Source organism: Ziziphus jujuba, chromosome 6, assembly GCF_031755915.1.
Source record: "Ziziphus jujuba cultivar Dongzao chromosome 6, ASM3175591v1".
Classification (NCBI taxonomy): Eukaryota; Viridiplantae; Streptophyta; class Magnoliopsida; order Rosales; family Rhamnaceae; genus Ziziphus; species Ziziphus jujuba.
In genome coordinates this window covers 28,936,612-28,950,730 of record NC_083384.1, presented here as the reverse complement: position 1 = coordinate 28,950,730, position 14,119 = coordinate 28,936,612, and the positions used below count along the sequence as shown (strand labels likewise).

At 36.1% G+C, this 14,119-nt stretch overlaps 4 protein-coding genes across 5 annotated transcripts; 2 read left to right on the top strand and 2 right to left on the bottom strand.

Annotated features, from left to right (window-relative positions):
• Nucleotides 1-219: 219 nt before the first annotated feature.
• On the top strand, nucleotides 220-1,965 carry LOC107430137 (ethylene-responsive transcription factor ERF061). The gene has a single exon (XM_016040935.4). The coding sequence runs from the start codon at nucleotides 719-721 to the stop codon at nucleotides 1,694-1,696; it is 978 nt and encodes a 325-aa protein (XP_015896421.3). The 5' UTR covers nucleotides 220-718; the 3' UTR covers nucleotides 1,697-1,965.
• Nucleotides 1,966-2,675: 710 nt separating this feature from the next.
• LOC107430144 (uncharacterized) lies at nucleotides 2,676-7,260 on the bottom strand. 2 transcript variants are annotated; one of them, XM_048464448.2, is made up of 17 exons: nucleotides 7,099-7,260; nucleotides 6,682-6,847; nucleotides 6,387-6,437; nucleotides 6,041-6,216; nucleotides 5,651-5,728; nucleotides 5,436-5,547; nucleotides 5,276-5,360; nucleotides 5,126-5,177; nucleotides 4,975-5,036; nucleotides 4,780-4,895; nucleotides 4,561-4,682; nucleotides 4,149-4,217; nucleotides 3,908-3,965; nucleotides 3,575-3,648; nucleotides 3,397-3,445; nucleotides 3,068-3,147; nucleotides 2,676-2,918 (listed from the first exon to the last, which is right to left on the bottom strand). In XM_048464448.2, exons 2-17 carry the CDS (start codon nucleotides 6,797-6,799, stop codon nucleotides 2,856-2,858), a joined length of 1,365 nt encoding a protein of 454 aa, XP_048320405.2. In that variant the 5' UTR covers nucleotides 6,800-6,847; nucleotides 7,099-7,260; the 3' UTR covers nucleotides 2,676-2,855. The 2 variants fall into 2 exon arrangements, with proteins under 2 accessions (XP_048320405.2, XP_048320406.2); XM_048464449.2 differs by lacking the exons at nucleotides 6,682-6,847; nucleotides 7,099-7,260 and having other exon boundaries at nucleotides 6,305-6,432.
• A 581-nt stretch (nucleotides 7,261-7,841) lies between these two features.
• LOC107429995 (probable polygalacturonase) lies at nucleotides 7,842-13,164 on the top strand. The gene is made up of 6 exons (XM_016040777.4): nucleotides 7,842-8,047; nucleotides 8,151-8,837; nucleotides 10,498-10,618; nucleotides 11,049-11,223; nucleotides 11,718-11,788; nucleotides 12,095-13,164. Exons 2-6 carry the CDS (start codon nucleotides 8,502-8,504, stop codon nucleotides 12,733-12,735), a joined length of 1,344 nt encoding a protein of 447 aa, XP_015896263.3. The 5' UTR covers nucleotides 7,842-8,047; nucleotides 8,151-8,501; the 3' UTR covers nucleotides 12,736-13,164.
• LOC112493417 (uncharacterized) lies at nucleotides 12,996-14,046 on the bottom strand. Its single transcript, XM_025079212.3, has one exon. The coding sequence runs from the start codon at nucleotides 14,004-14,006 to the stop codon at nucleotides 13,230-13,232; it is 777 nt and encodes a 258-aa protein (XP_024934980.1). The 5' UTR covers nucleotides 14,007-14,046; the 3' UTR covers nucleotides 12,996-13,229.
• Between the last annotated feature and the right edge of the window lie 73 nt (nucleotides 14,047-14,119).

The window sequence follows — 14,119 nt, the reverse complement described above, 5'->3', positions numbered from 1 at the left end:
TTTTGGGTCCATCCAAAATGTTCATAACTATGGAAGGGACAAAAAAGTCAATACACATATCCCTGGAAGATTTTTTGTTCTTTTTCTAGGTAAGACCCAATGTCAAACCATTTAGAATTTTGGTGCCATGAACAGATGGAGGTTAAAAAGTTTCCATAGGAAACGCAATACACTGCAGCTATAAATACGCATAGTTGGAGACCAACCTTAGCATCAAGGATAGTAACTCAAAAAAAAAAAAAAAAAAAAAAAAAAAAAAATCTCAATCTTTCTCTTCTTTCTCTCAGAACCAAAACCTTTCCAATGATTCTCCTTTCTCCTGCCATGGTCACCCTGCTTCTCAAATTCTAATTTTTCACTCTGCCTAATTTCTTCAACCCAAAAAATCTGTATTTTCAGATTCAGTAGCTCGTCGGTTCTATATTGACCATATTTAACGGGTCACTTTGTTTGAAAAGTAAGAATTCTTGCTTGTTTTCCTTCATCCTCGTTTCCAATCTCTAAAAAGTTAGTTATTTTTCTGTTCACCCATTTCAAGTTTTTCATTTTTCGTTTCAATTTGAGATACAGAGTTACAAATTTTCTGTTTTTATCCTTCTTTTTCCTGCAAGGAATAGGACTGGCTTTTAGTGTCCTGTTTCCTTGAATTTTTTTTTTCTCTGTTTCCGAGCACTCTTTTCGATTTTCCAGGAAAAAGGGAACGAAAATTTCCAAAATCATGGAAAGAATGAAAGAAAACAACGTTCATTTCGCATTCACCGACAGCTTTGATATCCGATCTTCGTTGTCAAATCTCATACTAACAAGTGGAACAAACACCTTGGACTCCATTTTCTCTCATTGTCCACCTTCATGTTCCACAACCAATCCTGTTTCTGAACCTTTGGGTTCCTCTGTTTATCTCCATCAGATAGATCTTCTCCAGAAGTTCTGCAATGAAAACAGACCAAACGGTGCGTTTAACCGCTATTTCCAAACAAACCCACTTCACCAACCAGCTTGCACAACAGCCACTTTCATAGCTCCATTGAAGAAGAAGCTTTACAGGGGAGTGAGACAGAGGCATTGGGGAAAATGGGTGGCCGAGATCAGACTTCCTCAGAACAGAATGAGAGTCTGGTTGGGAACCTACGACACAGCCGAAGCTGCCGCATATGCGTACGATAGAGCGGCTTACAAGCTCCGAGGTGAATATGCCCGTTTGAATTTTCCAAATCTTAAGGATCCAAGCAAGTTGGGTTTCGGAGATTGCAGCAGATTGAATGCTCTGAAAATCGCAGTGGATGCTAAGATTCAGGCAATCTGTCAGAAGGTGAAGAGGGAAAAAGCCAAAAAGATTGCCAAAAAGAATGGTTCAGGTTCAGGTTCAGGAGGTGATAGCAATGGCAGGGAAGGCCTGGCAGCTACGAAAGTTGATTCTTCAACCACCACGACCACAACGACTACGACGACAACCACTTCGTCTTCGTCGTCTATATCGTTGTCTCCATTGGTTTTTGGTGACACTTTGGGGTCGGAATTCTTGTCGCCGGAGGCTTCGGAGGATGGGTTTTGGAATTCTAGGAATTCAACCCCCTCTGTTTCAACAGAGTGTCCTACCATGGCAGTAGCAGAGGATTTTGAATTGGAAGGCTGTTCTCTTGCGAGGATGCCATCCTACGATCCAGAATTGATCTGGGAAGTTCTTGCTAACTAGAAGAACAAAACCCACAACCCACCTTCTTCTTCGTTGAATACGAATTGAGAGTAGCAAAATTGTGTTTTTTATTTTTATTTTTCTGTTTTTAGTTTAGTTTAGCCTTTTTTTTTTTTTTTTGGGGTGATGTTATGCGCCTTTTTGTTTCTAAAAGTAGGGGTTTCGATCATATGTCGCCATGTTATGTGCCTTTTTGTTTTTTTATGAAGGCAATTAGAGATTCTACTGTATGGCTATTTGCTATTTATATGAAAAGTTTATTTCAAGTATCTTTGAGATAATTTATGATTATTGTTTATTTTATTTTATTTTTATCTTTCCAGTAATTGTTATTGAATTTTATGAGAAAGACCAGGAGCTAGATTTGTTATAGAAAAAGTATTCCGAATTAAATATTGTTTTTGTTATGCAGGATGTATATGAAAAATGCTATGTCATACATGGCGTTAGGCAAGGCACAGAGAGGCTTATCGTTTAAGAAAAGAGGCTGTGGTCCTTGAACAACACAAGAGACCAAGTGAAAGTGATATACCTTTTTGGGATTAGTTACTCATCTTAAATAGAGAACGACAACACAATACAAGCATTTTCCGTGCAGTATTATATTATCCTTTTTGTACTATCTTACTATTCAGACTTAAAAATATGACAAAAAAGCGTGAAAAAGCTTGACAAGGGACCAAGTACTGAATTCTGAAATTAGGTCCACCCCGAGTGAAGAATCAAATCTGAAATTAAAATTTTAATTTGATCCTTTTTCCTTAATCCAATGAAAACATTCACTCTGTTTTTTCATTTGTCTAAAGTAGGCTAAGCTTGACCATAAGCCAAATTTTATAACAAAATAACCTTTACTCCTCAATCGGACAGATTGCTTGAATAGTCAAACATGTCCCTTTTAACAAGCATGCAATGACTACGTCAAGGAATTGGGTTATTGATTTTCAGATTATAACTTCAATGGTTTAAAACAAATATAGATGCAGCAGAATTAAACTTTTGACACAAAACATGATACAGAGTCTGTAACTGACCGAACATAGATGCAATTACATTCTGTGGACAAGTTTCTGGGTTGAACTGATTCTAGAAGACATTAATTTTTGCACCAATAGTATTTTGATACCAAATTCAGCGTAATGAAATGATTAGTATAGTACTACCAGGTCAGGGAATTCTTTGAGCGCTGAAGCTTTGTGTTGTAGGAACTTTCTATTTCCTCCTGCAAACATTCATGGAATACAAAGTTGGATTCTTGCGTTTCTAGAAAATTGTAGCCAATTACTAGTGTTACAAAATGATTCTGGGTCATGTTAATTTCCTAACTAGATGTACAAATTAGAATCAAATAAAGATGGCATCATAGCACACCTTGCAAGACTTTAAGAGAGGCTGCAAAAATGATGATCTGAAAAACCTGATTGACTCTCCAAGGGATGTTCTATCCAGCTCTGTAATCAAGCAAAAATATACCACCGTCACTGTAAGAAAAACATTTTGAATAGCATGCAAGCAGGTGCATGTGCAGGAAAGTGGGCAGGAATATCTAAGTGGTACGCATAGAACCATCTCTTTACACACCTAATTTTAGAATATAATTTCCTGCTTTTCTTTACTTTTCTTTAACCGGTGTCCACCCTCAATTAGTGGACCAATCCTGAATGAAAAGTAAATTGTAATATATCTAATATTTAACATACCGTCATTAACTTCTTGTCTCACCCCTCCCATGTTAAGCTCTTCTAAAAGCTGCAAAGATTAAGGAAAAATATGTTTTAAGGTTGAAAAGAAGATTGTCTTGGAATGGAGCAAGAATCTCACGCTAAATAAAAAGTTTGCTGTTGAAGAATAAAATTATCAGTATAGTAAATATTTTACCGTTGCAAGGGTTGGTACTGTAGTAGGATTGAATTCCTCACACTCATTTGGATCAATTGGAACACAAATGCGACCTGGAACAAAGATAGAATAACTAAAGTAACACTATGAACATCCAAACACCAATCAAGCATAAAATCCTTGAAATATTCTTAGGTGATAAGGTAAGCATATAACTCTCACCACTAATATTTGTCAACAGATAAAATGCATCTCTATGTTTGAAAAGTGATGTTTATGTCTCAAACAAATTGTAACCCGCATGAATTTAAAGCAGCATATAGTGCGAGTTCCTGTTGGAATTACATTCTAATAAATAGTACAGGCACTAACCTGTTTTTGGATGAACACAGAAAGGTGCCTTTAGCAGATGGTTCATGTGTTTCGAAACCTAAGATGATAACAGATACATTCCTGTCAGAAGAATGGATACTACCTATTAAATTTAATAGTTTGTACTTAAAAGATTATATTATCCATTATCTACACTGGTAAAATTGAACCTGGAAAGTACAAATACTATTGTTAAAAGTTGTTAAAAACATGTTGATAGAAGGATGAGACCACCACAAACCTCCATATCAAGCCTAGGATAGGTAAAAGAGAAGACAATCTCTTCAACACACCTTCGTAGCCCTTGCACCTGAAACAAAAATTGGAATTAAAGAAATTAGTTTACGTGCAACGATAATTATCAACAGCAACTTTGTGACCACAACCTTGCTCCCAGAATACACATACGTCTGATGCATGAACTCATAAACATCTGACAAACAAGCACGCAAACACACATATAAACATGTTGGGTAACATAATGGTACCAAAATGCATAACTGGGTTGATAAAAAAACAAAGACTAGAGGGTAAATACTTCAACGTACATATGATTATTTTTTCAGTAGAGAAGTGCACTTGTACAAATTACTTTAGACCCTGAAAAATAAGGGCTATATGCTTATGATACCTTTGTGTAACTTCTTTCATACCTTCTGTTTTCCTGATTGTAGCATAGTTTTCAGCTGCTCCCATCGAATAGAATCAATGTCTTTCTTTGAAGAGGTAGATCGCTTATTATCCTGCCATTTTCCACGAAGCTCAGAAGTAAGAGCTGCAAAAAATAAGTATTAGCTTTAGTAATTGCCATTGAAAGAAAGAAAGAAAGAAAAGAGCCCTTTTATGTACAAGAAAAGAAACTTAATACACACATTCATCAGGAATCATGTCTAAAATCTTTTCATATCTCTCCTCTGTCGAAAATAAATTTTGACTTGAAAGCAATTTTGTCTCAAAAAAGTTCCTAAGAACTTCAGTATATGATCTCCTGCAGGGATAAGGTACAAATTAGCAGAGCAAACTAAGAGTTCAGCATCAGAAAATTAATTATATATGCTAATACTTACGCAAGGAATGGATGGAGGGCGGCACCAGTTAAAGAAACCTTTTTTTGACTATTCTCATTTCCCTGAAAAGAGTACAGATTAGCGACTTCTGCTTAAATTTACAAAACAAGAGTTGTTAAAATCCATATGTATCTTAAACACTCCATATCACCTTATAGACATGAAAGTAGTCAGCAATAGCTGCCCTCTGTTCATTAGTCAGCCTGCAGGAGAGATGACACCATGTTATAGACCAGTAGTGCCGTAAAGGCAAGCAACCAATAGAAATAATATTGCAGTTGTCTTATATATACTGCACTACCTTCTTGCTTTTCCATCACAGACCCAGCAATGAACACCGCGTCGCCCACTATATACCCAGAGAATGTGATTGAAACCAAAGTCATCTGTAGAAGAGTCAAACAGTGTAAACTAATGACTTCAATAACATAAACACGATGAAGCAATTATTAATATCCCACCTCTGAGGGCAGTATCAATAACTTTTATGGCAATCGTCATTAGAGGCCAGCAGTCCAAGCAAACATCAGCCCCAGCACAGCAGTATCTAACATCATCATAATCTGTCATATCCTGAGGGGGAAGGAAATATGAGCTCATACAAGCCATACAATTATAACTACTAAGACAAAAGGTACAATGGGATTTTACTAGCTTCAGAAGTTGACTAGCTTACTATATCAAAAATTAGCTCCCTCTCTACTGGAGTGAAAACATTATCACCAGTTTGTGCATATGCATGTCTCTTTGAAGGCTGAAGCATATGAAATATTGGAGAAAAAATTAGGCTTGAAAAGTAAATAAAGGCAAGGACAGACAAGAAATAGAATCTAGAAGGAGCCATCCATATTACTAAAATTTAATACATTATGAGCAAAAAAAGCATGCTCATGATTAATTACAAAGTCACTTCTTGGGTTATTGGAGTACTAAAAAAATATCATCAACATATAAAAATTCAAGTCGAAGGACCAAACTATAATTGTAAAAAATAGGAAACTCAGGATCAACAGAAAGGGTAAAAGGAAAAATAAAATTCATTTGGAAAAATAAAATTCATTCTTACATCAACACTGTAAACAGGTCCAATATCTATTTTAAATGGACATTTTTCTTTGATAGAGTTCTCAAGTTCAGATGCACTGTTGAATGACTGGAATCTCAAGTATATATCATTATCTAAAGTGAAGGAAAACTCTCTTCGACCGAAGTACGACTGGTCGCACCCAGGATGCTTCCCATCTACACATCAACAACCCAATTCACATAATTCCATCAAAAAGAAATACATTAAAAAAGAGTACCCATAAAAAAGAGAAAAACAGCCCACCCAAATAAGCCCAGCTCATATGACCGAAAACCCAATATTTCAGATGAGTTTGGAGACCAGGTTGATTAAGATATGAGCTCACCATTTCCATAGGACATCCATTTATGAATATCAGCATGAGGAAATAGCTTTCCTGTCGAAAAAAAAAAAAAAAAAAAAAAAACTTTTACTTTGGAAGGAGGGGGGGGGGGGGGGGGGGTGTGAACTTATCTAATGCCCTCCAAATTATTTAAAAAAGATAAAAGAAAAAAAAAAAAGGGCACTGAAAAAGCATGCAGTATTTTGGTAAAAATCAACTCCATTTCACAAATTAACACACTCACAAGGGGCAGATGAACCAGAAAATAGAGGCCAAAAACAGAAACCAAATGGCTTACCATAATAAAGTTTCAGATAATTAACATTGAGTCCCTCAGGAACTGCATTCCCTTCTCTCTCCTCAGATCCATCTATTACCATTTCATCCCTGCCGTTCCCATTTTCCTCTTTCTTCATTTTGTTTCACCACAATTCCTCTACTCTCGAATCAACGACCCGTCGTCACTGTCTCAGATTTTCAAAATTTAAAAATAAAATTTTTACGAAAAAATTTAGATAAGACTTGAACAGGAATATACAACCCAGATCATTTCCATTTCGAATTTTGAAACCAAATAAATGCAGAAACGAAAGCGTCCATGTACTAAAACCCTAGCCCGTCAAATGAGAAAATGCATAAAAATATTTCGAGGAAAAAAATAAAATAATTTTAAAAAATTAAAATAATTATTAAAAAAAAAAAAAAAGGTTCTTACGCTTTTGTTCCTTTTTTCGTTTTTGATTGAACCCGTAGAAGCAGAAACCACCGAAGACAGAGAAGAACGAGAGAGAGAGAGAGAGAGAGAGAGAGAAAGAGAGATGAGAGTGTAGCTTCAAAATGGCGGGAAGAGAGATCGACAGTGAGGGCAAGTTGGGCTTTTGGCGGGAATTATTGGAAAAAGTGGATGGCTCACATCTTGGAAGTGTGAAACGTATGGGCTTATGGAAGCTAAAATGGGCCTGGACTTATTGGAAAACCAAAATTGCGAAAAAAAAAAAAAAAAAAGGGCATTCATTAAACGCTTCCAACGGTCCGCTCCCTCAAAAGGACAAAGATTGGCTGTCAATACCAATTGAATGATTTTTGTTTTCAATATCAAATTGAATGATTTTTGTTCTTATTTTTAATTTTTTATCTTATAAATAACTATATATATATATATATATCTTGTTAATCAATCGATGGATAATTTATCAATAATACAACAAATATTAATAGATTTATTAAATAATATAGATTAGATAAAATATTATTGATTGATACACTAATATAATTTAAATATAAATAAATAAATTTTTAAATAAAAAATAAATTAAAAAAAATAAATCAATTTAATCAATAAATTTTAAATATTTTAATAAACTTAACATTATTAATTTATTTAGATATAATTTACAGACACAATCATGAATACTTTTTATTAACATGTACAGGTATAATAAAGTCGGTGTTTCTCTGAAACTTATGCCAGTACTTTCTCTTTCTCTCTCTCTCTCTTTTCTTTTTGCTTTCTGTTGCTAAAGACACTCACTTCCAGACAGAAAAAAAAAAAAAAAAAAAAAGCTCTTCAGCTCTGCTTTACGACTTCGATTCTCTTTGGCTTCGGCTTCTTCAAGCTTGTTTTTAGCCGTACGATGCTTCTCCATTGGAGCTTCAATTCACAGGTCGCTCTTTCCCGTCTGATCAAAATTTTTAATGCTTTTTGGTTAATATTTATTTTATTTAAGAATGAAATTTCTCATTTCGTTTCTAATTAAATTAATGCAGGTTCATCGTTGTTAGTATTTGGCTTGGATCTTTCTAACTGGAGCATTTTCCAGATCTATTATAAAAATAATTCTTCTCAATTCAGAGCTCTTAAATGGTTTTTGTATCTTTGTCTTTGTATCCATTCCCAAAATCACCGACAATTTTTCCATTTTGGACACATTTTCTGCTTCGTTAAGAAATCTCTTTCACAATTTTCTAGCATTTTCTTCCAACCATCCTCCATTAGAAAGCGATTTTTGTAATCTTTCTCTTTGGCACACTCTCTGCTGATTTTCTTTAAATTAACATTTTATCCAAAAAAAAAAAAAAAAAAAAAATTAGCTCCTCAAGGACGCTGAATTTACGAAAATGAATCGGTTTTTGATCTCGGTTTTCCTCTGTTACTTGGCCATCGCGCCGTTCTTGAACTGTTTCTCACTTGCGGAACTGATAACTTGCTCGGGGATAGTACCGATGAGGTACCGAAACGATAAGATTTCGATTACGGACTTTGGGGGAGTCGGCGATGGGAAAACGGTGAACACCAAGGCGTTTCGGGAGGCAATATATCGGATTGAGCATTTGAGGAGGAGAGGAGGCACTCTTCTTTATATACCACCTGGGGTATACTTAACGGAGAGCTTCAATCTCACAAGCTACATGACGCTTTACTTGGCCAGAGGTGCTGTTATCAAAGCTACTCAGGTACTTCTTTAATCTCATATTCTCTCAATTATGCTTCAACGTTAAAATATGTGTGACTTTGTTTAATGCTCACCCCTTTGGTTCTCGTGAAATTTTAGTGGGAATTTAAACGTTCTCTGAGAAATTGCAGTTTCTTAGTGTTTGATTTTTCGAAGTTTTAAATCACTCAAAACTTTACCATGAATCAAATGTGACCGGAAAATGAAATAGGGACTGGTATTGTTACAAAAGGTGATAAAATAAAAACAATAATGCTGGGACTTGGCCATGTATTTTGTTAATGCCGATCTAGGCTGTAAGCATAATTGTTTAATAATAATAATAATAATAATAATAATAATGTGTGGGGTCCGGTTAATACTGCTTTGCTGCATGTTTGGTTGAAATCTAGATGTATTATCGCATTTTCCGGCTAAGCAAGAATGGAAGGACTAAAATTGAGGATTAAGAAAATCCTGATAAGACACGGTGTGGGGTCCGGGCTTTAAGGGAGGAAAAACATGGTGGGTTTGATGTCGCATGGTTGCATGTGCCTCACATTTCCATCTCAAGAATAAAGATAGTTGGACAGCTAGATAGGTGGCCCGGAATGTCATCATCTTTGAGATTGTCATATTTACATTTGGAATATTGCTAATCCCGCTAAGGCATGAAGGGTTGTTTTTATGGGTAGCAGTGTATATATTAGTATTATACTGTGAAGTACGCCACTATCAAGTTTATATTTGAGATTAGTAAAATATTATTTTTTATGTAAACCAATGCAATCGATATTAGTCTTTAAGCCAAGATGATTAATAAAATATTATTTATAGTTCTAATTATTGTCATACATTGCCAATTTTCCTGATATTATGCTTTGGTTTTATGCTTACTGGTTGAAAAGAATGCCACTCCTATATCGTTAGAGGACAGGGCATCAAACTTACTTCATCAGTCCGTACTCTTCTCCACGTGCAGCCCACTCGACATGGTCATATTGTTTAGCATCTATGATGCTCTAATTGTCCATGTTTTCTGCTAGAGTGAAACGTCTTCTTGATGTAATGTCTTTCTCAATTTTCATTTCTGTATTTGTGAAGTACACTACTATCAAGTTATATTTGAGATTAGTAAAATATTATTTTTAAATAAACCACTGCAATCAATATATTCCTTAAGCCAAGATGATTAATAAAATATTATTTATAATTCTAATCATTGTCATACATTGCCAACTTTCTATATTTTGGTTTTATGCTTGCTGGTTGAAAAGAATGCCACTCCTATATCGTTAGAGGACAGGTCATCATACAAATTTCATCAATCCATACTCTTCTCCACGTGCAGCCCAGTTGACATGGTCATATTGTTTAGCATCTATCATGCTCTAGTTGTCCCTGTTTTCTGCTATAGTGAAACATCTCCTTGATATAATGTCTTTCTCAATTTTCATTTCTGTATTTGTTGGATGATAATTGTAGCCAGCTTAGAGGTGTTGCGTGCTGTACGCGATGGGATTTCTAAATATGACATAGTAAATTTACTCTAGCATGTTATATGGTTTGTCGAGAAGAAAGTGATGTGTTAAAATTGTAAAGTTCATATTCTTGTTGGTTATATTATTTCCCTTTTTTCTTCTTATTTTTCTTATATTCTTACCCCCTTATTAATGCTTCAGAATACCTTGAATTGGCCTTTAATTGCTCCCTTGCCATCTTATGGAAGAGGGAGGGAGCTCCCTGGTGGGAGGTATATGAGCTTTATTCATGGAGATGGACTTCGTGATGTTATCATCACCGGTGAGTATAAACAGTAATCATCTTCACTATGTGATGGTTTAGAACATGTGCCAATGAATACCTCATGTAGCTATAAAATCATGTGAAGAAGTTATTTAATATATAGGTTACGTGCTATTGCTGTGTACTAGGAAAGCCTAAACTTCAGTATCCCCAAGACAATCTCTTCTTCTATTAAAAAAATATATAAATATGAATAGAACTTTCAATAAATAATAAACTAAGCATCAGGTGCTGCAACTTGCAGAAAATTGACCATGAAGTTGAAATGCTTTTGCAACTCAAACTGTTTTTCTGTATTATGTCGCATTTAGGAAAGGTACAAGGCATTATATTTAATTTGACATATTTCTATCATACATAAGTTTTGAACTATATATATATACACGGTAAATGACATGTGTTCATCTATTGTTTTTTTCTTATGCAGGTGAAAATGGAACAATTGATGGCCAAGGTGAAGTTTGGTGGAACATGTGGAGGCAAAGAACTCTTCAATTTACTAGACCAAATCTTGTTGAATTCATAAATTCGCAAAACATTATCATATCCAATGTGATCTTTCGAAACTCTCCCTTTTGGAACATTCATCCTGTTTATTCCAGGTAAAAGTTGTACACCTATTTTCTGCAACAATAGATGTTATTGAGCAACCAAAAAAAAAAAAAAAAAAAAAATCTTTTATATAAAAAATTTTGTTTTGTATTCTTTTATGAGCCATTTATGTCCTGAAAGTTATTCAACATTTTAGGGTTTTTTACATCTTCAGAGTGACTTATGTTACATGATTAAACCAATTATGTGCCTGAAATTGATATGTATATTTATAATATCAAGTAAACATATTTTATAATTGATACTCCCCTAAACATATGGGTCTTAGATTCTATGGTTTCCCAATTACTTGTGAGTTTTAGAAAGTTACAATTAAATATTAATTTGTAGTATCTTGTAGAACAAACTAGACCAAATGATTCCAGGTTACTTTGAACAGCCCCTTGCAAAGCATTAATTGTTCTATGCTTCTGGCTTGATTCATCCCTTGTAAGAACTGCTGGAGCCTGACTCTTATTTTGATTTGTTACTTTCTGTTATGCAGAAATATTGTTGTGCGATATGTCACTATATTGGCTCCATCTGACTCTCCCAACACTGATGGAATTGATCCAGGTATGTATCCACATTCTCAATACGCCACATTATCTTGATTGGGGATGAGAGATGATGTTCCCAGTTTTAATGCTAGATGCAACATGAGTACCTCAACTTAATTCGGATAATTCATTCCGAGGGATGACCCAATAACATTCTTGATACATAGGAATATCATTATATATCTGCATGCAAATTTTTTGCAAGTTATCATGCATACATGGTTCGAGAAATGCGAAGATAATTGGGTTGATATAATTCTTGTGTAAGACCTCTGAAGGGTCTTGTGAGAGGCTTAATACTAACTGATTTTACTTCTTACAGATTCAAGCTCTGAAGTTTGCATAGAGGACTCATACATCTCCACTGGAGATGATCTTGTGGCTGTAAAAAGTGGATGGGATGAATATGGGATTGCTTATGATAGGCCTAGCTCTGACATCACCATCCGACGGGTAACTGGGTCATCCCCGTTTGGTGGCATTGCCGTTGGAAGTGAAGCCTCTGGTGGAGTGCAGAATGTCTTTGCAGAACACATAAACCTTTTCAACATGGGAACTGGTATCCATATAAAAACAAACATCGGCAGGGGAGGATTTATCAAAAATATTACTGCTTCCAATGTCTACATAGAAAATGCTCGAAAGGGAATAAAGATTTCAGGAGATGTTGGAGACCACCCGGATGACAACTATAACCGAAATGCTCTCCCAGTAGTTCATGGTATCACGTTGAAGGATGTCTGGGGTGTGAATGTTCTGCAAGCAGGATTAATACAAGGCCTGAGGGACTCTCCTTTTACTGGGATTTGTCTGTCCAATATCAACCTCCGCACCACAACAAGGCCGCGAACACCAACTTGGAAATGCTCCGACGTTAGAGGGGCTGCTCATCAGGTTAGCCCTTTGCCATGTTCAGAGTTGAGCAGTGTCCAAAATACAGGTTCTTGCTCAACTCACTTCTGAAAATTTATGTAATAATATTCATCTTTATGTAATGTTGCAGTTTCTACCTTTTTCCTTTTTCTTTGGTTACATGATGTTGTACCCCATTTATTCAGTTTATATAATTTATAAATAAAATCATAATTTTAAGAACGATTATTTGACTTAATATTTCCAATACTTTCTTCACTTTTTGTCTGCATATGATATTTTAGGCACAAGCCAACACAACCCCTAAAAGTACTGAAAATTCTGCACCCATGAGCGATTTGGCATCGATATATTTATAATACTATTCTCATTCTATTGTATAAAGGCAGATAAACCATTTGCATAAATCAAACTAGAAGTACAGGTATATAATATTCTACATGCTTCTACATCTCTCCCGGATGCAAAATTATTTACACCAAAAAAAAAAAAAAAAAGGGAAAAGAAAAAGAAAAACAACGCAGAACTGCCTAATAGGTGGCATCAAATATAGGGTATGGGGGTTTTACGCATAACATATGGATTTAGAAACGGTTCAAGAACTTGCGGAAACTCTTCATGAAACTTTCGACAGGGTTATGCTGCTCCTTTTCCGCTTCTCTTTCCTTAGGCTGCCCTCTTCCCACATCCATATGGTGGCGATGGAAGACGTGGAGGTGGTGGTGATGATCACGATCGTGCTCGTGCTCGTGATCGTTCGGCCTCTCCATCTGATCTTCTTCATCGTGCCTGAACGGAAACCTAGGTCCTTGTCTGAACCTGATCATTCTAGTCCGGATCTGCGGCTCTTCTTCGTCGCGAAACACTGGTTTGAACGACTTCGCCTCCTCTCCGTCGATGATCATATCGTTACCGTACGATACTTCCCGGCGAAGGGGACGAGGACCCCACGGCTTGAACTGAGAGTGTCCATGGCGGCAACGGTGACCATGACGGAAAGATAAGGGGAACGGACGTCTCGGAAAGTGGCGGTTGATTGGACGGAAACTGATCACCGTCAACGGAACGGATTCGGACGTCGGTTCGGAGTCCTTCGGTGAGGATTCGCCGGTTCTGAATTCGGCAAAATTCGACCGGATGGTATCGGGTTCCAACTCCACCAGCGTTACAGGCTCGTTGTCGGATCTCTCGCTTGGTAAGAGGATGGGATTGTTGGAGGCGGTCTGGATATCCGATCGGGTTTGAGTGTTCAACGACTCGTCGCCGATGACTTCAGTTGCGGGCAAATCTGCCGGAGTACGAGCATTAGAGAAGGCGAAAATGAGGAAGATAACGGCGACGGTAAGGTAAAGTTTCGCCATCTTTTAATTTAGTTTTCGAAATTATGAGAAATTTAGATAGGAGTATGTGCAATATATATATATATATAAGAAGGTTAGAAATAGGAAATACGGGCAGGTCGGGCAGTGGGGAT